The following is a 27,739-nucleotide window of genomic DNA, read 5'->3' as shown; positions in this document are numbered from 1 at the left end:
TCTCAATTTTTTTGTAACATACACCATTCGATTCATGAAAAGTCTATCTTTCAGATGATATGCATTGTATTTACCCTTAGAGTACCCCTTACCCCCAGTACACAAGAATTGTCAATAAATTTTCATATTCTCATTTTAGTCCTCCTACAAAATACAACAACAACCGGTTTGAAGCAGAAAGATTTAAAACCGCTTGTGATTGGTCGGTTCATAGTTCATAGGGTCATTTACTCTCTAGACTTTACATTAATCATTTGTGACTCTTTAGATTTATCCTTTACTGTTTTATGCAAATTATCTAAAACGGAAATAGTTGTATTTTGTAGGAGGACTAAAAACAATCACATGAAAATTTAGTGACAAATCTTGTGTACTGGGGGTAAGGGGTACTATAAGGGTAAATACAATGCATATCATCTGAAAGATAGACTTTTCATGAATCGAATGGTGTATGTTACAAAAAAATTGAGACTGAATTGACAGAGAAATAAGGGTTTTAAGCGGAGAGGTGAAAAAAGTAGTTGGGTACCTTCTCGTAAATATACGTTGATAGTGGTTCTTCCAATGGATAGAAACAAGTGCCTGTGTTATAATTGCAGGACATCAATAAATATGAACCCTAACAACCATTGACAAATTGTTGATGCAATCACATTGACGTATGCGTATAAGCTTTCCATATGTGTGCTATAAATACATTTTAATCTGCAGAGATATATAACTTGTGTAATTATAAATCGTTTTAATTACAAAATATTGTGTTTTATCAATGGAGTGAAATACGATACTAATACATCTGTGTAGTGTAAGCCATTTGATTATCAATGGCCCAAGTTAATCAGGAAACCTCATTATAACTAGTGATAATTCAACGAGTTGACATTCCTCTTTAGATAGAAACAGAGGTTATGTCGGTACAATGATATCTCGAATTGCACTTCCCACTTTAATATATAACATTTGTGATAAAAGTTTAGAGATTGAAAACGACAGACAACAAAATACACAAGCGTAGTTAATAGTTATAAATTTTGTTTTAACTTTTATTGTTAATTTATATGCATCTGGAGGAAAACAAACTAATCGACGGCATAAATAAAATAAAACTAAATTGATCATTTGAAAATGCTCATATAATAGAAAACATTCACAATAACTTTAGTGTATCATGAGTTAATTTATGTTAGAATGTTAAATACGTTGGATTTGTTTTCTCCGTATGCACATGTACTAACTTTCACGGACTTCAAAGTGAAAGTTTCTGAATTTAAATTAAATTTATAATAAATGCTTAAAGCTTGTGAAATACTAAAACTCTTTTTTTTCTCGCGTTTGTTTAAATTTTATGACTTATTTTATGTCATATTCAACTAAACTGGTTAGCAGCGCTGTATTTTGTTTACCTGAAAATGTACATTTACATTTAAATAGTCAACAAAACAATCCTTACTTTTAATATTACTCCGCTATCACCACAATGTTCCCTCTGACATAAAATACAGGGGCGGATTTAGCCATTTAAAAATGGGTTCCAACCCAGGACAAAAGGGGTGGGGTTCCAACTGTATGTCCCCATTCACATGCATTGATCGGCCCCCCAAAAAGGGGGTTCCATCCCCGATTGAACCCAACTCCTGGATCCGCCAATGTAATATTTCTTATTAATTGCATCGAAAAATATCACTCATACGAAAGATGTGTACATGCCAGCACGAGACTGACGGGTCGGTTTAAACATAACAGGACACATTTAATTGTATTGCAATACTTTTATTCTAATCTTTTTTAACATAATCAGTATTGTATATGTAAGACTCTAAAGTGCGATGGTACTCTAAAGTGCGATGGTCACGCTAAAGTGCGATGGTCTACGCTAAAGTGCGATGGTGTAAATCGCTAAAGTGCGATTGTTGTTTGTTTTAAGTGTAAAAAGATGACACGCTAAAGTGCGATGGTATGACACGCTAAAGTGCGATGGTCTATGACAAGCTAAAGTGCAATTGTGTATGACACGCTAAAGTGCGATGGTATGATACGCTAAAGTGCGATGGTGTTTGTCACGCTAAAGTACGATGGTATAACACGCTAAAGTGCGATGGTATGAAATGATAAAATTTTATGGTAGCACATTTGCACCGCTTACAATCAAGTATGTAATGGAAATTGGGTTAATGCAATGGTTATTTTAAGTGTTTTTGAAAGTCATTTTTTTGTTGTTGTATTATTTGTAAATAATGCCGTTGGTTTTCTCTTTCAAACTGTTCATTGTGGTTCTAAATAGCCTGGTTCAATGTGCTCCATGTTGAAGGTTATAAAAAAAATATTTGCATACACCAAAAATATTTGGTCTTTGGTGAATAGTTGTTTCGTTTACAAGTTTTTGTTATGTATTTAATTCAATTATTTTCCGCTGGTTGTTGATAACTCTCGGTTGTATAAGATTACTTTTTGCAGGGTTATTTATACGGTAACCTATAGTTAATAAAAACATATTTTATTTTGTAAAGAGCCATATTGTCTCATTGGCATTCATTTTATAATACAACACCTGTAGGTTTTTTGTTACTGGTTGAATGTCGAGTATTTATTTATTTCCCGTAATTGTCTCATTGTCAATCAAAATATGATGTTACAAGTTGTGTTGATAAGTTATTGTCTTGTTGGCGAAAATCAATATATTAAACAAATGTACTTTTACATTTAAAACCTGTGACTTTGATGTAAAGTTATCTCATTGGCACTCATATCAATCTTTTTTTTAACTCTATTTAATAAAATATAATTAATTAATTTCAAAGTGAAAAGTAGACTTTATTTGGCACAACTTTTAAAAGTCATGGAATTCATAAAAAAGATATCTAAATCAAATTCGGACGAATCAAATATTTTGAAACTTGGTGAATTTTGCCATTTTCAAGCTCCTTTATGGTATACACCTTCCCTTTACTGTCATCATTTTCAATATTCATAACAAGTCCTTTCTTCCAATACCCGGACAGAAAAACGTTTGTACCCGCGGACAAAGCTGATCTTGGTTTAAAGTCTATAACTGCATTAACTGAGGGATGAAAAGTTTGCATTTCTGTAAGTTTGGATACTTTTTTAGGAAACAACTCCTCCGGATACAAGCTACTGTCCCATTCTTCACGATTCTAAAAAGCGTAATAAAACATAAAGTTACAATAAAATCAAACCAAGTAATGAAAGTAACAAATGTAACTTAAAAGAGTTCAAGACGTGATTATGAATTAAGCAAAGTCCTTAATAAACATGATAAAAGCACATTATTTTTTTTATTTTTTTAGTTTGAAAATTTTAAATAACTTTACTATAACATTTAAAAGTACGTTCACAAATGTGCATAACAAACAAATACTAGATTACAAATTGTTTAATCACCTTTAATTCTATATTTTGTTACACGGTAGTTAAGATGCTTACCTGAGACATATAAATTTCTGTTTCCAAATGACGGCGTTTCAGGCCTGCTATACCAGAATCAGTACGTTGTATAAATTTTCTTGCATACAAGTCTTTATCATATGGGCTAACTTCTGACTGAAAGCAAATAAGAAAAGGTTTAAACAAAAATTAATATTAACTTAAAAGTGTTGATAATATTCAAATTTGTACACACAATAGGCCGTTGGTGTTTTCGTTTTTGTTTACATAAATTTGTTATTTAAAGACATTCAGTTATACATAGCTAATCAATATGTATAAGTTTTGCTTTTTTTCAACGGCCGTAGAGTGACAAATATTTGTAAACTTCTTTGATCAGTTAGTCTCTGTTAGATATTTGTCATACCATGATGAATATTAAACTACATCTTCTTATTTTTATATTTTCACTTTTTAAAACAAAAATATAATAGTTCAGTAATGTTAGTGCATTTTCAGATACATGAACATGTATATGATGATAAACAAAATAACAGAGATGACATCTGTATAACGTTTAGTACGCAGAAATAACTACGGATTTACATTTGTTTAAAGAGTTTTACTCATAAAGCTGCAACTATTACCATGCAATAAAATAAAAGTACAGTATGTTTAAAAATACCATTGAAGTTGATAGTGTTAAGGCAATATTTTTATAAACTACTTTTTAGTGATAAAATTTACGTACTTGATGTAAACTTGTATTGCGCATCATTTGAGAATTTGTGATATCTTGCAGTGGTTGAGACATTTGGAGTTGCTGTTGTGATGGTATCATTTCGTTCAATCTATCGTAAGTCTGTACAGTATTATTGACCTACAATAACAAAAATATTTTAATATTAAAATTGGGTATTCAATTTAAAAGTATAATGATATTTGCAAAATGTTTTGGACAATTGAACCTTTTTTTTAAATAAAAACTTAAAATGTTATCAAAATACTAAATGTAAACTAGTAGTACTAACCTCAACATTTTCTACGCCATTTACGGACTCATTACTAGTTATAGTTGCATTTGCAGATATTACCTAAAATGTAAAAAAAAAAAACACACTTATAATTATTGACAAAGATGTATATTGTAATCAAATTATTAGTACTTTATCCTTCATTACGTGACACTTTTTCACCTTATCAAAACTAAATTATAGTTATATGAACAGATTTTTATTTAAAAACAATTAGAATAAACAGTTCTGTATCTTACTAATTCACTTTCTTTGATCCTGTTGGTAATTTTTGTGTGCCACATCGCTTCAACAAATTCCTGGTAATCATTTTCTGCATCCATTCTGGCAATTTCTCCAGCTTTATTCTCTGAGGCTTTATTAACCACATCTTTACTGTTAATCTATAAGTATGCAATAAAAATGTTTTATAAATTACGTTTAATAACAAGACAGGATTTTAACCCTTGGGTCTAAAATTAAATGAACGAAAATTAAATTTGACATATAACCTTTAATAAGCCATTTTTTCCTAAAACTCAATTCAAAAAAAGAAAGAGTGTAAAGGGAAAGATATTTAACCTTCTATTACATGGAAAAACACCAAGAATTCTGAATATTTAACACTTATACTAAAACAAAGATTAAGGTTTTCGCACTCACCTCAAAATTTGTATTTGATGCACCAATTGTTGCAGAGTCCGTAGTTATGGTATGATGTAGAATCTCAGACTGCTGAACTTCATTATCTTTCTACAAAGGCATTACACATGTAAAATATTTTTAAATGCACAGGTACATTAGAGTAAGCAATCAAATAATGTATAGATTTAAAAAATAATCATCACTTTTTTTTTAATTACAACTTGTGTGCAGATAATAACCCATATTAATTTATTTTACCAGTTTCGTTATTTTTTATTTAAAATATTGATACAGCTATTTTTATACCTGATTAATATGACTCTCTTCTGGATCTGTAATTTCATTAATTTTCACTGATTTTAAGTTTTCATTTAAGGCCAAGTTATTGTTGTCGTCATCATCTGCTTCAACATCCAAGTGAGCCATTTCTAGAAATTCTTCTTTAGTCAAATTACACTTTGCAACCTAAACATAAACAGTTCAATAGATTCATTAAAATTAGTATGAATAAACAAATGGTTGCCAGTAATTGTCAAGTAAATGCATGTAATATTTGTCACTGTACGTTTAACAAGTACGGTGTCAACATAAAGATATTACACAAATTAATAAAACTAATTACTTTTGTCTTGATAATAAAACATGAACTTAAACCTTGGTGATGAGTTTTATACTTAGACAAAATCGTTGTTTATAACTTAATTTTTAAATAACTGTTTAAAGAGGGGCTCTATAATTGCAATAATTATGCGTGAAATAAAAAAAAAAGTTAGTACCTGTTCTTCTAATGCCATTGAAAAATTTGGCCTCTTAAAAAATCTTTGGTGGGGTGTCATGGGTCTAGTGGATTTGTTGACTCTGTTGTTGTATTTATAATAAAATTCTCCTAGTAAACTTGGCCAATCTCTAGTATCAACAAATTGGGCTCTAAAGTATGCGACTACAGTCCTGTTAAATCTTTCTACACGTCCTGAAATTATTGTGTAAAAATGTGTTATAATAGTTTGCAGATTACATATATTTGTTAATATAAAATTTTAAAGATAATAAAGCTTTAAAACAAAACAAAACATGAGGCTCGCCAAGCTATTCTCCTGTTTTGCAGCGACTCCACATGAATGTTATATTTTCCAACAATGTACATATTTTTTTTTATCCAGCAATTAGCTGACTATTGTACAAATAAAGGGTATACATATATTTTTTTGCTTTATTTGTGCTTGTTCAAATGTCGATTTCTTTGAAACATTAGAGGCAATAATTTAGATTAAAATGATTTAAGATTACATAATTTAGTAATTATATATTTAGAGCTAATGATTTCGTAAATTAGTAATTTTTTACTTGTTGTTTGTTTACGTTAAAGGTGTTAAAATTGTGTTAAGAACGGCCTGTTTAAGAAGTACACCAGTCCTGTAAATGAAACGTAAAGGCAAAATATAATTGTATTTGTATTTATTTTTTAAATACATAAGTGAAACTAAATTATCATTTATTAATGCAGTACAATAAAGTTTTTTATGACTAACCTTGTGATTGTGGATGGTACGGACGACCATTAATTTTTCTTGTCTTAAACTCATCAATTACTGCACAAAGATCAGCATTATTAAATTCTTTGCCGTTATCAGTCTGGAGAATCCGAGGTGGGCCAAATATGTAGATGAATTTCAAAAGCAATTCCGACACTTCTTTTGCCGTCTTCTGTTTAAGATGTCCACCAAAGGCAAAGCGGCTGTAACAGTCAACTATGTTGCATATATAATTGTAACCTTTGCATGGGGGCATTTTCTTCAGATCCATTTGCCACCTACTATTTGAATAGGTAGCCGGTATAGGTCTTCTGGTTATTTGTGTTTTTGGTAGATCTACAGCTGCTAGGCATTGGGAACATTTTATATGTTGCTTGAACAGTAATCTTGTATTTTCCCGAACTACGGGAAAATAGGTCTTTCTAAGTGTTTCATATACCGCGTCACTTTTACGGTGATCAATTTTATGGTTGGCATTAATTTCAGCTATCATTTGTTCTTTTGATAAAACTCTTCTGTGATTGTCTCCAATCTTAGTACTTCTGTGGTACAATGCACAGGTATCATCATCATAAAGAAAGTTGGCCAAATATTTTCTTACACTTGTCTCACTCATTTGTAAACTTAGTTGCTCTTTTATTTTTTTAGCACCCCAGCTGTTTTCATCAAATTTCTTTTTACAAATTAAATTTACCTCTTCTAAAACCGACCAAAAGTGTTCCGGATTCGGATCATTTGTTTCTCTTTTCTTTCTTTTTTTGTCAAGAATAAATCCTTCATTTGGACACATATTTAAGTTTAACGGCAGCGGCACTTCCATTTTTGTTTGTTTGTATAAACGGCTTATAACGTCATAATAATAGTTAACGTTCCGAACGTAAATACTTTCGCGAACAAATGCACTTTCGCGGAAAAACGCACTTTAGCGTATTGAGGCATCGGACTTTAGCGTGTTCTACTTTATATGACATACCATCGTACTTTAGCGTATCTTACCATCGCACTTTAGCGGAGACCATCGCACTTTAGCGTGACCATCGCACTTTAGCGTCCCCATCGCACTTTAGAGTCCTACATATATATGTTCAATTATTTTTTTAAACTTTTCTAGGAGATTTTGCTTACTTATATTCTAACAATTCGGTAGAGAAGTAATATTCCTTTAGGAAAACAAATGAGTAACACGTCGACCTTTTATTTTATTGCATTCATCACACAAAAGAACTACAAACAAGCTGTCCCAAGTCAGGATCGTGTAATTCAGTGGTTGTCGTTTGTTGATGTATTTCATATTTGTTTTTCGTTCATTTTTGTGCGTAATTTAGGTTTGCATTGTTTTATATTTGTCATTTCGGAACCTTGTATAGCTGACAAAGTGGTATTGGTTTTGCTCAGTGTTGAAGACCGTGCAGTGACCTATAATGGTCAGTTTCTGTTTTATTTGGTCTCTTATGGAGAGTTGGCTTTCATACCACATCTTTTTTATATGATAAAGTTTAGTTGATGATTTTCTGAAATCTTTCAACATCAAGAATCACTTACACAGTGCAAATTGTTTTCTTACACTTGAGGTGAGTGATATTTTCCCCATATCGAAGTCCTAACTAATATTTCAAGTTGAAGACAAGCATTTACACGCGGTTCATGTGCTTTTTGGGGTTTTCAGCATTGCATGTACTGATTGTGTGTCATAGATCCTTTTTTCGTCATACATTGTAGTAATCACAATATGGAAGAGGAAAAGAGGAATATTGCAGCTAGACAAAGTCTTTCAATTTTATTAATTCATTTATTGTCTGCACTGTAATGAAATATTCGAATTACTTCTATTTTCACTACTGTCCCAGAATATTATGCGAGTTAAAACAACACCAAAAAAAAACGCCATTTAAAAAAAAAATGGAGGCTCTAAAACCTATGTTGCTCACTTTGTTTTATATGCATATTAGGCACACACAATATCTGTTTTTTTCCTTATCTTATATTGCCGGTCATTGAAGTCTGTTCAGTTTCTCTCTTTTATATCTTATATAAATAAAACACTGTATCCCCGCTAATTTAATATTTAGCCATGCTGCCACATTGGTTAATGGTTGGTCATCGGATACATTTTTTAAACTAGATACTTTGGGGATTGTTTAGGCAAAGTTTGTTTAAATTTGGATAAGTTCTTTCAGAGGAGATTTTTTTTAAAAGGATTACCGAAATGTAAAACAAATTGTAAGAAATTAACTGTAAAAGGCAATAATTAGCGGTTTAGGGAGAAACAACATAACAACGGGTTGTCTGATGTAAGTTTGAATAGGCAGATACATTTTGACTGAATGAAGATAAAATTTGATATAAATGCTTCAGTTTTGGAGATTTATAAGCCAAAAGTGCATTTTACCCCGATGTTCTAATGTTAGCGATGGCTGCCATCTCGATGGATAAGCGTGGTCATCGGAATTATTTTTTAAATCTAGATACCCCAAGGATGATTGGCAGTTTTCTTTTGGCCCAGCAGATTCAGAGGGGAATATTTTTATTATGGAGTTCGCTAAGTGCCCCAACTGGACAATGTGTTCATTCTCTTACTTATGGAATGCTGATTTTAGTGTTTTTATTTCATTTTCCTGTTATCATGATTACATTAAATTATTGGTTTAATTAAACAAAAAAACTAATTAAGCTCTCATTTTTTAAAATTTATAAAGTTGTTTTATATTCTATTTTATATATTTATTAATTAAAAAATATTCAATGCATTATTAATTAGGCTCAACAAAATCTATACTAGGCTAACGTAAATGGTGAAAATAGTCCAGTTACCATAAAATACTTCAGAAATATTCATAAAATTTTGAATAAATATTGAAATTATTAGTCATTTGTTATAAGTCACAATTCATTTTCTTAGATTGATTGATCAGCTTGTTTTATTGATATTTTAAAAGTTGATATATATTATTACGTAAGTGTTGAATAATATTGTGTTGAAGTTATATTAAAATTAATACTTTTTAATTTCAAGTTGTTGTTTAAATTTCATTTTTATTAAAAAAAATCCTAAATTGATAAAATTCAATTGACAGATACAAAGAACTGTAGGACTAGGTTGGTTCAGACTTGGTCTAGTATGGTTCAGACAAGGTCGAGTATGGTTCAGAAAAGGTCGAGTACGGTTCAGACTAGCATATAATGGTTATGTACTGGTCAAGTACATATTAAGACTGTTAAGTTTGGTTCAGACTACAGTCGAGTATTATCAATTGAATCTCAGACGAATTCAGACTGGTCGAGTAAAAATCAGTACAGTCAAGTACAGATATAGGCCATTTCAGACTTTTAATGGTTTGTAGTGCAAGCATGATATAAACTGTTTTGGATAAGTTAAAATCTGTGCTTGTTACAAAAAACGTTACTTTAATGCAAAGTATTATCTCTTTATGAATGGAATATCAGATTAAAGATTATGTTTTTTGCACCCATTAAATATTTTAAAATGAAGTCATCAGTTTTTTGAAGATTCAATATGACTCGATTGATTTATTTTATTTTCATTTATTACGAGGGGTCTTGGTGGCCGAGTTGTCTAGGAAGTTGACCATTAATATAGCCAAGAGTGCTGGAAGTCAACACCAACTATCAAGCAAACATGTATTTATTTTATTGCGACCGTTATACAATTTGGCCGGTGAGGATTTGATGATTTGCATCGGTTTTTTATGCTCTTTTATCAGCATGAAGAAAAAGATTGTTATGTTAGATCCCACAAATAAGATTTTAATTTACGTTTGTCTGTATGAAGCATTAATTTTGATTGATGGGAAAATCATTTTACCTATTTTTTAACAGTAGTAAAATTATATGCAAGGCTTAATTATTTTTTTTTAGATATCTTGTTTTATGAAAATAATACTGTTAACCAACTTTTTTTCGCGAGTAGAAAAAAAATGATGATAAAAATCTTTGTGAATATGTAACACTTATCTTGGTATATAAATACACCAAGAAAATTAGAAAATTTTGCAATAATTACCACGTCGTAATCAGCAGGAATTCTCTGAACGCCAAATAAAGTCTCTTTGAAAATAAGTTGGCTAACTGTATTTTTATTTTTCATTTTGCTCACTCGTTGAATCACACTAAACCATCGTTTCAATACACCTGTACTAAAGGTAATAGAAATGTATTAAACAAATGCTATGATAAAGTATGAAATTGAATAACAGACAATTAAATTATTCCGAACAATTGGGAAATTGTGAATCCTCCGCATGATTTAATGACATAAAACTTGGCCACATAAGAGCCTTCACCAAATAATTACGGTATTATTGTTAACACATAGATAGTATATTACATATCTGTGATTTATAAAGAATACTTTTTATTTTATACCATTTTACTCTTTTTAAGGTCATTCAAACAGCTTTGTCAGGTAAGTGCGATTTTGATGTGCTTTTACAAAAAAAAAATGTTAGCCATTGTTTCCAACTAATCAGAATTATAGATTACTTTGAAAAGTTATCCACACAAACATTTAGCTTATTTGGCAAAAATGCTGAAAGAACCTTCCTTTGGAATCTAGTTTCAAAATTATGTAGAATTTCTAATACTTTCATTTTCTGTGCAACCATGAAGGGAACCAGTTATTTTAGGGTCTTATTTCAGATGGCCAACGAATTTGTCGGCTATTATCATTCAAAATTAAATAAAAAAAAACATATTGAAGAACTTCTGGTTAAAAGTATTTGGGGGAACAAATACCAAGGGGGCAACTAAAACCAAAAGTCAATAATTGATTGCAGTTATTTTAACCAAATTTGACAACGCTGCTTAATTGGAAAAAATCAAACGACATCAAAGGAAGAAGACTTCTAAAATCATGTGTGGTTTGCATAGAAATTGGAATCATATTTTTTGTAAGAAACATCTCAGACATCATGTAACTCTATCCCACATACACTGAATCTTTCCTTAATATGTTTGACATAGCATTACCTAGACGTTTATCAATGTTAGTTTAATATTATTCAGGTCATCAAATACTTTCTACATATACAAAAAGAAACTGGTGATTCATGAAATTGCAGCATCCAGTCAGTAAAAAGGTTATATATATATATTTAACCTTAAACCATTTAGAAACAATTTGATGAAACCATGTTTAAGTATGGTTAATTAAATCAATATAAATAATATATGATTGATTCTTATTTTTTTCTCTCACTAGCTTGTAGAATCACAGACCTGTGATATAATAATTGAAGATGAGTTATGGCCATTACAGTGGTATCTTGTAAGTAGTACAGCGGAATTCGGGGTTAGATGTTATTGCTGATAGCATTTTACTAAGCAGGATCAACTTTATAGAATAATAATCTGACAAAAAATTGTCATGGCCTCAACTGTTACTTAAAATGAAAATATAGGCAAAAAATCTGTGAAAGACGAAAGAACACTATACTTTGTGTAATAGACACATTATAATATCCCTTTGATAATATTGTTGATGAATCAACTGCCATCAAACATGGCCATCATTATTACTAAATCCCGAAAATGGGACTATAAAAATGGCAAATTCCTTCAAGCGTTGGCTAAATGATAGTTGATGACACCACAAGAGTACCACTACATAATACATTACTACTTAAAAAGAAAAAAATGACAAAACATTTCTATGAAAAACTCTTTGGAATATCTGTTAAAGAAAATTGCCACTAGAAATTGGGTAAATGGAATAAAAAAAAAATAAAATCAAAAAGAATATAAAATTTTAACAAAAATTAAACATGATTAACAAATATATCATTAAATGAAATGTCAGTATTTTTATACTTTTTCAACACAGTTAGATTGTTTTTTATAGTTCAAGGAACGATAACGACTTACTCATCTGAAACAACTAGGCTAATTTAAACCTAACTTTAATATTCACACTTTAAAAACGTACATCTTGTGGACATTATTTCTCATCACTCATACTTGGAATGGGACCCTGAATTGCAAAAAAGCCAGATCAGCAATATAGGTCCCAGGGACTGTAGTTGTTTGTCTGCTGGGGATCTTTAGGGTTAAAACAGCTCACATACATTTGAGAAATCATCTAACATCAACCTTACTATGCATTAGTCTTTGCTTTTTATATTTGAATTAAAAATCGTATTTTGATCTGCATCCTAACTTGGTAATAACTCTGAACAGAATATTTTAACAGTGAATATTATGACATTTTACATTAGTCTTGATAGTGGCTTTGGTGTCTTCTTTGCTTGCTGCTACAAGAAATTATCTTAGTACGATTCCTAAATCATCAGTCTATAAATACTTATCATTTTAGAATAAATCAGAAGGAGACCAGTATGACATGAACGTTCTACCTGCATGGAGAAGTTGTATTAATGGTACTGGTGTTACAGTTGGCGTGGTAGACAAAGGTGTTCAAGATCATATTGATCTTAAAATTGTAAGTATCGCATGGTTATTCAGTGATTGTCTTATTTCATGTCTTGATATATTCTTTTTGTTGCAGAGTTTAACCTTGATGGTAGATCTTTGACTGTTTCTGTTTAAATTATGCACACCTTTTTTAGACTCGGTACGATTTAGAGCTTGACATGTTGATTTAGAAACTTGTCTTTTATTGAAGGCTGTATGTTATAATTACAGATTAACCTTCAGACAACTTTGGTTATTTTTCCTTGGTTTGCTTTCTCATTGATCAATACCCCAAATCTAATTTAATTCATACTTAAATAATCTGTTCTAAGGATGCTTTACAAAAGGTTATACACAGATAAACAGATATAAACAGTGTAATTCAGCTAAATATTACTCTTGAATCACTCTTAAATTCAATATAGGACAGAGCGGGTGGTCATTCCAGTATTCTTTAATTTGTTGGCTCATTTTTCTCTATTCTTTAAATTGTTTTGCCTATTATTCTCTATTTTTTATAATCTAACACCCCATTATTTTCTATTCTTTTATTTTGTTTGGCCCATTTTCTTTATTTTGTTGCCCATTATTCTCTATTCTGTAACCCCCATGAAGACTTTTAAATGTGATGTAACAAGGTCGTGCATCAGACTAAGTTAAGTCACCAGCAGTGCATGCATGATCTGAGATGACTGGAATAAAATGATAGCATTAGTTTAAGAAGACTTAAAGAGGCTATTCATGAATACTGTAAACCAACTTAATTTCGCGGATACTTTATTTCGCGTTTTACCCATTCTTGACCACTTCGCGGCAATTCAATTTCGCGATTTTCTGATTTACTTGATGAAGTTTAATAAAGAAAGATCCAAGGTTTACATATTCGCGAGGATTTATATTCGCGTTATTTTTCTACTCGCAAAATTCGCGAAAATAAATCGCTCGCGAAAATAAGTTGGTTTAAAGTAAATGGTGCGAGTTATAAAACCTATTAATAAAGGAACCAGCCAGGAATAAATGCAAGCATTTTTAATGGACTTAGTAAGTATAGATTTATACAAAATAAGGAGATGTGGCATGACAACTATCCAACAGAGTCCAAATAACGTGGAGTTTTTTACCGCTAAAACTGTCTTAATCGACATGTTGGTTCCATGAATTATATGGGCCATGATTGATGATTTTTTGCTAAATTCGATATTTTGTATTTTATAAACAAAATTCAGAAATGATTTTTTTTTTAATTTTATTATTTACATTGTATTTTTTTTTAAATCTGATTGCAGAACAAACACATTGGTTTTGGTGATGTAAACGCAGGAACAGTTATTTCATTACAGTAAGTTACAGTAGCCAGTCAAGGTCATGAACCAGTTAAGAAAGAATGTTTCGTACCAAGCTCTATGCTCATTTTAACATGGGTAGGCATAATTTTTGTCAATAACTTTATACCGAGCGGAAGCGAGGTAAAAACTATTGACAAATACAATGGCTACCCATTTGAACATGAACATAGAGCATGGGTTGATAGAGTTATTTCGATTCTAATAGGAAAATTAAGAAGTTTTGTCCTTCGAAGCGGACCTTAGCAACATTAGAAAGACATTCATTTTTATTTGATGAAGCCAAAAATGAACTGTTTCACGATTGCAAAATTAACAGATATATGTAAACTTACTTTTATAGTTATCTTATTTGATTTCCTAGCGAGCAGTACCAACAAAAATGTCCATTTTGATCTTATGCGTTGTTCAAAATGCAGCTGACGTTGCAATTTTGAATGTGACAACCATCACGTGAGCCCCATGTTCTTTTAAAATTTCAACATGGCTTTGTTTCCAAACCAAAAGAAGAACGTCATATTAGAATATATATGTTGCACCGGTAGTTCATAGAAGCCAATTTCAGGTGTTTGTTTAACCAGTTTTGAAACATTTAATTAGTTCATTTTTCCATAGTACAGTACAGTAAAATTTGTTGTCACATTAATAGTGTAACTTCATCTATTTAAACAAGCAAAATAGAAGACTTACTATACGTAATTGGCTAGTTATATTCTTCTATACAATGATTGTAAGGTGTACATATCCAATTGACTTTGACTTCATTTCCATGGTTCAATGCTTAAATTTTCTTAAAAGGTGATTTTTTAATTGATAGATCAAGCATATTGGTGTTATGGAATGATTAAAAAGTCTACATGTCTTTAATTATTCTGGCCTTGAACTCATTTTCACAAAGCATTAATAGATGTTAAGTTTTCATGGTTAGGGAGTTGTTCGAGTTACTGTAAGTTATATTTATGGAGTGATTGTAATGACTACATGTCTGTCTGACAGGGTCTCCTTGGCATGGACCTCATTTTCTTGGTTCTTTGAACAACTTTAACTTGTTTACTTTTCATAATTAAATCAGATTATCAGTAACTATAAGTTATAGGTTTATATTTTGTTGTATAAATGTGTTCATTCCCTGACAGGTCTCATCTTACCTTGACATCATTTGCATTGATCATTGATCAATGTTAAGTTTTTGTGATCAATATGTATTAAAACCTTGATCATAAGATATTACACTTGATTAAGCATATGTTAGCATGTACATTCTTGTAATATCATGTTATTTTGTATAAGAATACCAAAAGTAAAGCTCATTGAATTCAATGATACACAAAAGCATACACTTATTTGTTATCAAAAGAAAATACATCATGGTAACAATGCTTTAAGGCATCTAATCTTGTCATTTCAGTACTGCAAATAACTTCTGAGATAACGGCTGAAAAAATACTTTACTGAAATTTTGCAATAAATATTTTCAACTATCACTAAGTAGACTTACGAAAATAAGTGTTAAGGATTTCATAATGTTTCCAAGACAACTGACCCTCGAAAGTACCATTTAAAGCATGCTATGGTTGTTGTATGATGTAGGTAGTTATTGCACTTCAATTGACTGTTATATCTTTGTTTTTTGCAGACATGGTACTAGGGTCGCTGGTATTATAGGAGCTCTGACGAATAAGAATTTTACAATTGGAATTGCTTTTGGATCAGAAATAGCAGGTACACATTTAAAGAAGCATGTATCGGGACATTTTTTTAACAATCTATTATAGCCCTGTTTACTGAAATGGGGGTAAATGGGGATCATTGTGTCTATTTTGTTTGGTTGTTTGTTCGTCTGTTGCACTGTGCGTCGGCAATTCCTCATAAACAGGAAACTTGATTTCAATGAAATTTGTACAGAATCTTAAGTATCTAATTGAATTGTACACCTATTACACTTTTCTAGAGTTGATTTTCTAATTGTAAAACATGGACTTAACCATATCTATACAAATTGGGGCCGGGTGGGAGGGGGCAAGGAATATGCATTTGTGATCTCTGCTTACAATATTCTATAAAACCATAACAACCGTACCTTTTCAGTTATTTTTAAAACATATGTTTATATCTGTTTGATACAAAGATGGCCTTTTTAGTTGTGTTTACAATTATCTGTTTGGAAATGGCAACCATGCTTAAGATTTCATTTTTAAACTATCTTTTATCTGTCAATGTTGTTTATAAAGCACGTTACTTTAAATATGATCCTTTGAAGAATTTTTTTTTTAAAAGATATTATCTTAACACCGTAGTAAGATCTTTGAGAATTGTTTTATCGGTTCTAATATTGATTTCGATTTTGATGAATTAAAACATAATTAAATATGTATTACATTTCATTGATGAAAACTTATGGGCCTACATGCCGTCGATATTATGCATTATATTTTGCTATTGCCCAAGTTCATGCTTTTTCAGACTGTTTGTGACGTCTTTACACTAAATGTGTTGGATGTGTACCAATTGATCATTTTGTCTGGAAGACATACTTTATTTATTAGTTGTGATCGGCTTTGAAATAGCTTATAGTAACTATGAGTACTCTTAGATCAATACTCAGTGTCTTTGCCTTTTGGTATTAGTTGGTTTTTTTTGTGTCGTGCTGGTCTGGTTAGTCCAATGGATTTTACAGTTTGTTCTTTAATATGTTGTACTGTAAAACCATTTTCCCAAGCTAGGCGAGGGTTGAGCACTTTGTAAGTGTCCGTAATCAGGAGCATCTAATTCAGTGGTAATTGTTGGTTGCTGTCTGCTATATCTGTTTTTCGTTATCTGTTTTGTCATAACTCAGGTCATTGTTTTTTTTCGTTTGAATTGTTTCACATTTTGTTCTGTCGTGCCCTTTAAAGCTAACTTTACAGTATGACTCTTGCTCATTGTTGAAGGTCGTACGGTGATCTATATTTGCTTAAATCTACGTTATTTGGACTCTGTTGGATAGTTGTCTCATTGGCAATCATACCCCATCTAGTTGTTTTATAAAGAATGTCTGACAGGAAAAAGCAAAATTTGGACCTTGCAAACGGGCTTGCACCAGAAGTTGCGAAATTTAAACTTCCAAAAATAAACCCCTATTGGTACCCTCATTTGTACTAGGCCAACTTACTCAACCATTCTTTGCTCTTTAATGTCATTTTTTCGCCGGAAAAGTGGAAAATACCAGTTTTGAAGTCTTTGGTTTGACTTACATGTAGACAGAGAATAAATATATGACACTCTGCAATCCAGGTGAACATATATTAACAAAACCACTGAGTCTGTTAAGTCATCTTCTTAAATTGTACATGTGTTCAAGACATGTATTTATGTAGGTGGCGGATGAATTTTATCGTATGATAATTCTATTATAATATCAATAGAATTCTAACCGGTTTTTAAAAAAAAATTGAAATTATCGACAAGGGTGTTGACTATTCGCCAGTATATACGTATTTTTGTAAGCTGTTTTTTACGAAGTCTGCCATAGTAGTTACGTTGATAATGTCTGATATTGAGGAGGAAACATTAGGTGAACAGCACTAGAGAAATTCTCACGACATGACGAACGCTGATTTGTTTTCGCTCCTAAAGACTTATATGGACAATAGGTTATCTAGCATTGAAACTTCTTTCACAAATACTACGCAAAATTAAGAGAAGAAAGCAAAAAAGGCGGAAAATTCCTTTAAATTCAAGGGACATTATTTACAGTACGAGCTTAATGATGATTTGCAAGGTTTGATAGAGAGGGCGTGTGCTTATTTAAGGAGGAATAAGTCTAATAAAGCGGAGACCATCTTAATAGAGGCACTCAACACTTTGACGAAAAGAAACAAGCTCATAAGAATTGCAGATAAGTAGAAAGGTTCGATTTTCGTACAAGAATATATATCTGATGATCTAACCAGCCATTCTGAGGATGAAAAGAAGATAAGGACAGCAGACAATCGTGCCATGAAAAAGCTAAATACCGTAAAGTCTGTGGCCAAGAAGTAGAACGTGCGCAAAAACCCGTTCAAGCATCAGGTTCAAATTCATAGACTGCTCAAAACGCAATCCCCATTTCTGTTAGCATGCCGCCTTTTCGTGGGAGCAGACCTGGCTACAAAACCAGGTCAAAAGGTCCAGAGAAGGAGATATGTGTTACAGGTGTAGATTATTTGGACACTGGGCTTTAGAGTGTAAAGAAGACACCAAGACTGGATTTGGAGCTCCCAGAGAAACTTCGTAAAGACTTCAGCGCTCATACGGACTCTTTGCAGGTACAAAATGTTTCTCAATCTTATTTTAAATATGAAAAGGTTTAATCTGATATTGATATAAAAAATCTTTTGGAAAAGTATTAATGCATCTAGTTTTATTGTTGATGTTAGCGAAAATGGTTACAAAATACCTTTGTTAAAAGAACATGAAAACACATATCTTGAAAATAATAAATCTGCATTAGACAATGTTAGAGCATGCAGATCTTGTGTCAAATCCAATTGAACATGTTGAGAAGCTTTTATCAAGCGAATTAGTAAAACGGGTACCGATTGGGCCACATGTTGTTAACCCTTTAACCGTTTCAGTTAATGGTAAAGGTAAACAGAGATTGAGTTGAGACCTTAGACATGTAAATATACAGGTTGTTTTTCACAAAGTCAAATTTGAAGATTGGAGAACTTTGTCACAATATGTTACTTTGAATTGTTAGGAGTGTGTTTTTTTATTTAAAGTCAGGATACCATTATTTGAATAAATGTTTGAGCCACATTAAAAGTATTTAGGTTTTTTGTGGAAAGGAGAACATGATACTTACAATTTTATGTGTTTACTGTATTGCCATTTGGTTGAAGCTCTCGTGGTTATAGTTTTACTAAAGCTGTTAGACAATTGGTCTAGTACTGGCGTAAATCTAGCATAAAGGTATTTGTCTACTTAGACGACGGTTTTGGAGTTCAAGAAAAATATGAACTTTGTGAAAAGCACGGTAAAAGAATCAAAACAGACTTGAATGATTCTGTTTTTGTCCCAAAATAAAATTAAGTGTGTATGGTTAAATTTACAGCGTGTTGAATGTAAGGTTTACTTTGTGGAATTTAATTACTTGCAAGTTAGAAATTCCTCAGAGAAAAATAGCTGACATATTGAATTTAGTATCTTTTATACTTGAATCTAGTTACAGGGTTAAGGTACGCCATTTGGCCAAAATCTGCGGTTAGTTAATTGCTTTGCCACTAGCTGTAGGAATTGTACTCAGATCATGACTTGATTCATTTTTGCAGTTTTTAATATGAGAGACCATTGGGATCAAACATCGGAAAATATCCTGATTGTATTATTAATTTATTTTCTGTAGAGAGAATTTGCCTTTTTTAAAAGCTGTGGATCTGGTAAAGAATATTTAAAGTTTTCATGTTTTCACAGACGCAAGCGATACGGGCGCCGCTGGTTACATACAAAATTCATCTAAAATTTTGCACAAAATGTTGTTCTAATCAGAGAGAGATAGAAATTTATGCAAACAATCGTATAGTACCACCAGTGTCTTTAGTTTGTAAATGCATAAACCACTTGGTTAGATACAAGCAGAAGAAACTATTGTAGTTCCTATTTGTCCGTCTTCTCCTTATTGACCATTGAAATTTGATGAAAATTCAGAACACAGATCAAATATGTTTAAATTTCACGAGGTAGACATAATTTTTGTAGCAGGAAACAATCTGAATTCAATTTTTGCGAACGGAAAATGTAAGGGTAGACTTTTAGCTGTTCGTTTACAAGCAACTTTTTTTAATGATTTTCTTTGTTATTTTTGCAGATTTAAGATATTGGATGTTCTTGGTTCAGAGAAATTAGATTACTCATTGATGATGATAGTCTGTCACGCAAATATAGACTTTTTTTGAAATTTGGCGATAACAATAATTCTCTAAAAAACTTTGCTTATTAGCTATGTGTTTTCTAGCTTTTTCGAAATTTGTAAGGTACAGCAAAACACTTTACATTCGGAGATGATCATATTGATATTTTCTATTGAGAGTAGTATAGAAAATGTTACCGAAAAGGAAACAAAAAACAACGTTTTAATAGCTTAACTTGACCAAGTGCACTGTCCTGTTAAAATTTTGAATGATTATTTAGATGTTGCTCAAATAGACATGTCTTCAGATAATTTTGTGTTTAGAGCTTTATCTTATTGTAAGAGTAAAAACAACTGAAACTATCATATACTAGAACTAGAGTGATAGTAAATAGCGCTTTGTCAGAAATAGTTTAAGATCAACGCATAGTTTTAGAGAAGGCGGTTGCTCAGCCGCTGCAACACTGGTGTATCAGACAGATTAGTAGAGTCTCACGGAAGGTTGAAGACTGTTATCGCGGAAGTAAGTTACATTAGTGATGATTTTAAAAAAAACACTTACTAGTTTCAAAATCTTTAGATATATAAGATTTCTTCCGGCAATTTCTTTCTTTGTTCACTCGAGAATGGTCATCTTGCCTAACAAGATATAACACTGGTGTTATAGTTATTTATGAGTGAAGAAGTCGCCAGTATACACGTATTTTCGTTACCTTTACTTATGTAGATATGTATTCTAAAATAGTAGCAAATGCTTGTCTTTTTTAGATTGTTCAGCTCAACATTGTTCTTAAATTTCAACAGAGGACTTATTCTGTTTATGGACTTTGAGTAATGCTTATAAATATATCATTGATTGCTTTAAATTACAATGGTTGATTAAAGAGAATGGTCATCGTGCCTGACAAGACCTAAAACCTGGTGTTTTAGTTATTTATGAGATAATAATTAGATGGGTCATTCGCTGGTTTATTGTTTCTATACTATAAATCATAAAGATTAGAACATACATAATGTATGTTCGTTTGACGAAGGGAATTAAAAAATAAGTGTTTTTGTCTGACAATGTCTGATATAGGTACAGAAATATAATTTCCATGTACGTATATCAGGTTATTTGCACGTCATGTTTAGTTTTTGGTCTCGACCTTAGAAGGGGCAGTGATATCTTCATTATTTGCGTTTAATGGCATTGTACGATGCATTAAAATGGACAGTGAAATCTTCTTGTAGGGTAAATTAAATGGGAACATGTCCATAGCGAAAATTTAACACATGCGAAAATTTTCTAATATAGAGTACTTTAATTTTTTGTTTTCCTTTTTAGATTTAAAGATAGCTTCCACAGCTGTTTGGGAGACGTTTGATGTGGCAGTATTCTTTCATCGTATGGATATTATTGATATTTACTCCTGTAGTTTTGCTAATTTCCATACTGGCACTAAAACATATAAATTAGAAAAGAATCAGGAGGATGCATTCATAAAGGGAACTACTTTGGTAATTATCTCCCCTTTAAAGAATTTTATATAGGTATTACTTTTCTGGTATCATAAGATTATTGGCATTAGCTTTGAAAAATATCAGTTACATATTGTCCTTATAACGTTTGTCCAAGCTCCTGCTTTCAAGAATTCCTAGGCTCTTACGGGCACTTTTTTTCTCTTCAATCTTCAATGAGTGCAACCGTGACACTGATTTCCATGCCTCTTGTAGATTTATAAAATAATTCGCATGAGCATCGTGATACGGTGTAACAAAATCGGAATATAGATTCTTTAGAAGATGATAAACAATAATTCGTTATTAAGCTTTCCGAAATTCTCATGTTTTGATGTCTCCCTTTTTCATACATGCTACATGTGTGAAAATTAAGTCTCCCTAACAAAACAGTTCTTAGTAGTATTATTAAGTCGCTAAAACCGAAAGTTGTTTTTGTCCCGTTTCTTCTTATTATAATTATGTCAACCCGAACGAATGTCGGGTGACAATGCTTTTCCTCCATTTATTTAGTATTATTATTTTTCTTCCACCTTTTTTCGTCCGCGACTTTTCTCAGAGATAAGTGGACCAATCTGAATAGATGTTTACCATAACCAGGACCACCATATGTAGATACACTGTAAAAATAGTGCTTAAAATTTAAACGTGTTGCAAGACTTATGTGCTGAGGAAAGTGTTTAATTTCTAAACATTAAAAACTAAACATGTTTTGGCTCTCAGCACTTCGCACTAAACATGTTTAGGCTGTCAGCACTTCGCAATACACATGTTGTTGTGCTAAACATGTTTAGCTACATCGTCAAGTATATGAAGCTAAACGTGTTGCAATTCTAAGCACTTCCAATATTTAGACACTTTCCTAAACACGTTTAGAATAACAACAAATTTAGGCCGAAGACGGCATGCATACCACGTGTTATTTTTTGAGCGGGAAGAAGGAACAAAGAACCCGAAGTCACAAGGCCACGTTGTTTACTTCTGACCATATCTGATCGTAACTTAACTGTTTCAGAAAGGTAAGGAGTTATAATTATACTGATTTTTATTTTGTACTGCCAATTTTAAATGATAATTGACAGTTATAAGTATTATTTACAAGTACACTTACCGTATAGTCAATGCAGGAGAAGAAAAAGGGGGAGCCATCCCACGAAACAAGTGCTTGTAAAAGCTTTTAGTGTTCAAACTATCTTGTGATGGATAAGAGTTGTTTTATCATGCAAGCTAGTACTTACTATTTTATATGTATATATTCTTGGAAAGGAGTTTGTGAGGACAATTTTCATTTGGTATACTCCTCGGCAGATTATAATGCAACATGAAGGGAATTAAACGGAATCTGCCGAGTGCATCATTCGCAAAACCAGTGTCATATCGAGTTCATTGTTTTAGTAAGCACTTCATAAATTCACAATCAACACTTGCTGAAATAAATAAAAAGATGCTTGTTTTTCTTCAATAATTATAAGCGGTTTTGCTTTCTTATATTTTTATTGATATGTATTGTTTTATTTCAGAATAAATCATTTGTCTTGACATGCTAAAAGAGGAAATAATGCACAGTAGCAACTATATTGCTAGGTAAGAATCCGAAGTGTATTTGATTTTAAAAATGTCAATATATATTTGATCAAATGAATGATATTTAGCATGAAAAGAAGTTTTGTATTAAAAATATCAATTGACTTATCAGTACTACATTTATGCTTTTATATCACGGTTCTAATGTTGTTATCTTGATTTTAAATCATACATTTACTTTTTGGTGTTTTAGTTCGTATACTTATATTTTTAGATTATTTTTTCTTAGTTGCTTCTCAATTATATATTTCTATCTTTCAGGCCAGTGACCAGCAGTTGGGTACTAAGAAAGGAGAAGCTCTTATTGACTGGTAAAATGAAAACAGGACATTTTCAAATTGTTTTGATTGGTCAATATTATGTATATGTACGTTGATATGAATTTATGATTTTATATTTGATTGTGTTCAATGATTAACTGGAAATAAACAATTACATACATTCCTTTGTTTCATATGTTGTAATTTTGTTTTTAATCCTGGAATTAGTATAATAAAAATTTCATTTCAAAAATTCTAGACTGTTTAATGAATATTTGAAATGAAGAAAAAATGCAATAGTCGAATGTCAATTAAAGAAAATACTCATTCAGATTGAAAAGGTTTTAGTCACAATCAATTTGATTTGGAATTCCAGTTTCTTAGTTTGATGCGTTTTGCTTCTTTTGTGATGGTATGAAAACATATAGTATTGAGAGCTATCATACGTGTTACAGTCTAGCCATCCGGAATATGAGTTTATTTGGGGTCTAATGAAGTAACGGCTTATCGCACTAAAACGATAAACATGTTTCTTCACGACCCTTTATGGTCTAAACATGTTTACATTCAAAACACTTCACAACTAAACGTGTTTCCTGACAAAACACTTCAGAGCTAAACATGTTTTCAGATACAACACTTTACATCTAAACATGTTTACAGTCTAAGCACTTTTTAGCAAAACATGTTTCTAGTCTTAGCACTTTACATCTAAACATGTTTACAGTCTAAGCACGTTAAAGCTTGACACGTTTAGGCTGTAAGCATATTAAATATTAAACATGTTTAGATTTAAAACATGTCAAAAATCGGTTTCACAAATGTGTTTAGGAAAGTGTTTAGGCTCTAAACACAATTTTTAGAGTGTATACAAAACTTCGTTGGGATTTTTTTTAAATCGCCACTGTTACCATGGAAACTGCAAAAATGTAAAAAAGAAAATATTTTATTATAAAACCAAACCGAAAGAAACTGTACGGAAATGTTGCCTGTTATGTTTGAAAGCACCGACAATATTTAGAAATTCTAAAATAGCTACCATTGCCATGGAAACAGGGGGAAAGATTTACATAGAACCCTATTGGAAAACACATTAAAGTATCATTTTTTCAAAGAATATAAGATCAAATCCAGTGAAGCTTTACTGAAATGTACCATGTCATGTGCTAATGTGGTATCTGTTTTTGAAATTTTCCAAAAGGCTCCCGTTACCACGGAAACAATGCAAAAAAAAAAAAAATGCTCCAAACTTAATGAAACTTTATATAAATGCTAACTTGAATCCGTAGATGTGCCTTTTGACTTTAGATTTTTTTAAATGACCACCGTAACCATTGAAACAGCACAAATTTGCAAAATTGTTGTCTTAAATGTGTTTATTCTGTGTGTGTTTTGCTTATTTAAGTTGTATGTTAGTTATATATATATATATATATTATTAAATTAACTATTTTTATTCAACTTTCAGGGCAGGGGAGGTCTTGGATCTGTGTTTGTTTTTGCTACAGGAAACAGTGGTGATGAAACAAAAATAAGTCATGACAGCTGTGCTTTTGACAGACTAGTTACTAATAGATATGTTATTTCAGTAGCAGGTATATTATTTAAGTTTTAATAGGTATCAGAATATAATAAGCAGCTGCAACCATCATAATTGATCACATTAAGATCAAGTTACAACAACCTCTGATGCAAAAGGTTTTACTAGATTTTGCATACAGGTTCCATATATATGTTAAACTTAAACAAAAACAAACAAAAAATAATGAATTTATATCTATTAACTTCTAAACAGAATTTCAATGATTTTTCTTTATATCATATTTGTTGTAAATAAAAGCACGTACAATTGAGAAAAATATTCTTAATTTCTATTTAAAACCAGTGTTTCACAATATTTAACAATTCACAGATTTTTGTAAAAAAACAGATCATGTTGTTGCTAGACAGATTCACATTTAATTGATATAAAATAAGCATAGGGTTTTATTTATACTTTGTTTTTGATGCATTACTATTTGTTTTAGTGAAACATATTAAAAATTGTGTTTTACAGTTTAAGGCTAAACCTGAGTAACTGGGCAGTCCTTCGGGTTTTTATGAAATTATATAGGCATTTAGATCTTGTAGAAATGCATCTGAATATATACCAACAAAAATAATGTTAGTTGCATTTATACTTTAAGAGACTTTATTAGATACAATCAATTAAAAATACAGAGAAATATATTCATAAATATCTAAACTGCACGTAAAAAGCACTGTAAAATTGCATTTTTGATTTAAATAGTGATTTCACAAAATCCTGTGTATAGAAGACTGTTTCAAAAGGATATGTTATTAATGATATAACATTTCTATTGGACAGGTCTACTACAATTATTCATACATGATTTATTTTATCTACATGAAGCTTGTATATCTTAGGCTGTGTTCCCTTTGAGTTAAACTCGGTGTGGTGCTTGTGTTCTCAACATATAGGCTAAACTATACTAGGTTCCTATTGATTATAAACCAATGTTTACACGTAATTTAAATCAGGTTTTGATTACATGTAGTTGAAAGTCAATGTAGGCCAGATGAGGGTTAAGCGTACATAAAACTAGATATTTTGAACGTCAATTTTATAATGAATATTTCAGAAGAAATTTAATAGTATCTGCAGGAAAAAGACTATATCGGACGAAAAGCGTTTTTCTTCTTTGAACAAATAATTTGTTCGGCTTTAATAAAAACAAAAACTCTTCTTTCAAAAACATACAGAAACAAACATTTACTTTTGTATTTTGTTCTCTCTTATTGACAATGGAAATATACTATTTTTTTCACTTTCCTTCTGAAACAGATCATTTTTTTTTCAATGAAATTTGAATCAAACAAATAATTTATTTTTATAAAAACCATGCACCCAATATATTACATACTTTGTCATCAGAAAACTGTTACGTTATACATTACGTATGCGTGAAGCGGGATACCTTGAGAGGTCTAGCTGTACAGAAATGCATGTGAATACAATGTGCAACTTGTTGAACAATTCCTATTTACATATCCCTTATATGAAAATACATCAAAGTATGTCAGTTTTGATGAAACCATATTTGTATTTAACAAAACATACATGAAATCATCCATGGGATATCAGATTTTAATATATCTATAATAGACCCCTGACATTCAGACAATATGTTTTGTTTAAACAACAATATGTTCTTTTACGCTGAATCAGCATAGCCACTACTATGGACCAAACTTTCATCAAAATGTCTAAATAATATATTTTCAAAGATTTTTTGACAAGTCGGGTTTATGCTTTGCATATATATGTGCCGGATAAGCTATTTTCGCAGCTGAGTTCATCTTATTTTGAGAACACCAGGGTTCTGTAAACCAACTTATATTGGAAAGCAGTTGATGTTCGCGACTTTCCCGAGTAGAAAAATAACTTGAGAAAAATGTTTGTCTTTCCTTATATAAATATATCAAGAAAATTAGAAATCGCAAATAAAATCGATGCAAAAGTGGCTAGAAAGGGCTAAACTCAAATTAAAGTATCCACGAAATAAATTGGTTTACTAGTAAGTAACTATATAATTTCAGGAATTCAGAATGATTTAAGTAAGGTTCCAAATGGAGAAGCCTGCAGTGCAATGATGGTAGCTGCTTTCACTGCAAAGGGTGGAGCCAAACATCACGAAATAGTATGTAGAATATAAATTATAAAACTATTGAGATGTGGTATGATAAAAAATGAGACATTTGTATGACAAAAAAAGACATTTATATGACAAAATAAAAGACATTTATATGATAAAAAAAAGACATTTATATGATAAAATATGAGACATTTATATGATAAAATATGAGACATTTATATGATAAAATATGAGACATTTATATGACAAAAAAAGACATTTATATGACTAAAAAAGACATTTATATGACAAAAAAAAGGTATTTATATGACAAAATAAAAGACATTTATATGACTAAAAAAGACATTTATATGACCAAAAAAAGACATTTATATGATAAAAAAAGACATGTATATGATCAAAAATGAGACATATATATGACAAAAAAAAAGACATTTATATGACAAAAAAAAGACATTTATATGACCAAAAAACGACATTTATATGACCAAAAAAAAGACATTTATATGAAAAAAAAAGACATTTATATG

General features: G+C 31.0%; 3 protein-coding genes and 1 long non-coding RNA gene across 6 annotated transcripts in view; 2 read left to right on the top strand and 2 right to left on the bottom strand.

The window, feature by feature from the left end:
• LOC134724804 (furin-like protease 1) overlaps positions 1–27,739 on the top strand; it is a 65,307-nt gene that overhangs the window by 17,117 nt on the left and 20,451 nt on the right. Inside the window, exons 3-10 of one of the 3 annotated variants that reach the window (XM_063588064.1) lie at positions 10,973–10,994; positions 11,790–11,855; positions 12,900–13,025; positions 14,284–14,336; positions 15,977–16,062; positions 21,537–21,709; positions 25,022–25,148; positions 27,154–27,254. In XM_063588064.1, coding sequence (XP_063444134.1) covers positions 10,973–10,994; positions 11,790–11,855; positions 12,900–13,025; positions 14,284–14,336; positions 15,977–16,062; positions 21,537–21,709; positions 25,022–25,148; positions 27,154–27,254 — 754 coding nt within the window. The remainder of the gene's footprint in view (positions 1–10,972; positions 10,995–11,789; positions 11,856–12,899; positions 13,026–14,283; positions 14,337–15,976; positions 16,063–21,536; positions 21,710–25,021; positions 25,149–27,153; positions 27,255–27,739) is intronic. The other 2 variants (XM_063588065.1, XM_063588066.1) reach the window with 2 other exon arrangements.
• On the bottom strand, positions 2,859–4,496 carry LOC134726060 (uncharacterized). Its single transcript, XM_063590455.1, has 4 exons — positions 4,413–4,496; positions 4,133–4,261; positions 3,442–3,558; positions 2,859–3,152 (listed from the first exon to the last, which is right to left on the bottom strand). The coding sequence occupies exons 2-4, from the start codon at positions 4,220–4,222 to the stop codon at positions 2,859–2,861; spliced, it is 501 nt and encodes a 166-aa protein (XP_063446525.1). The 5' UTR covers positions 4,223–4,261; positions 4,413–4,496.
• LOC134724802 (uncharacterized) lies at positions 4,533–5,468 on the bottom strand. The gene is made up of 3 exons (XM_063588060.1): positions 5,346–5,468; positions 5,058–5,147; positions 4,533–4,798 (listed from the first exon to the last, which is right to left on the bottom strand). Exons 1-3 carry the CDS (start codon positions 5,463–5,465, stop codon positions 4,619–4,621), a joined length of 390 nt encoding a protein of 129 aa, XP_063444130.1. The 5' UTR covers positions 5,466–5,468; the 3' UTR covers positions 4,533–4,618.
• LOC134726911 (uncharacterized) lies at positions 23,199–23,732 on the top strand. The gene is made up of 2 exons (XR_010108673.1): positions 23,199–23,293; positions 23,555–23,732. It is a non-coding gene; the product is annotated as an uncharacterized LOC134726911 (long non-coding RNA).

The sequence above is a fragment of the Mytilus trossulus genome, chromosome 7, assembly GCF_036588685.1.
Source record: "Mytilus trossulus isolate FHL-02 chromosome 7, PNRI_Mtr1.1.1.hap1, whole genome shotgun sequence".
Taxonomy (NCBI): domain Eukaryota; kingdom Metazoa; phylum Mollusca; class Bivalvia; order Mytilida; family Mytilidae; genus Mytilus; species Mytilus trossulus.
This window is presented reverse-complemented; position numbering and strand designations above follow the sequence as displayed.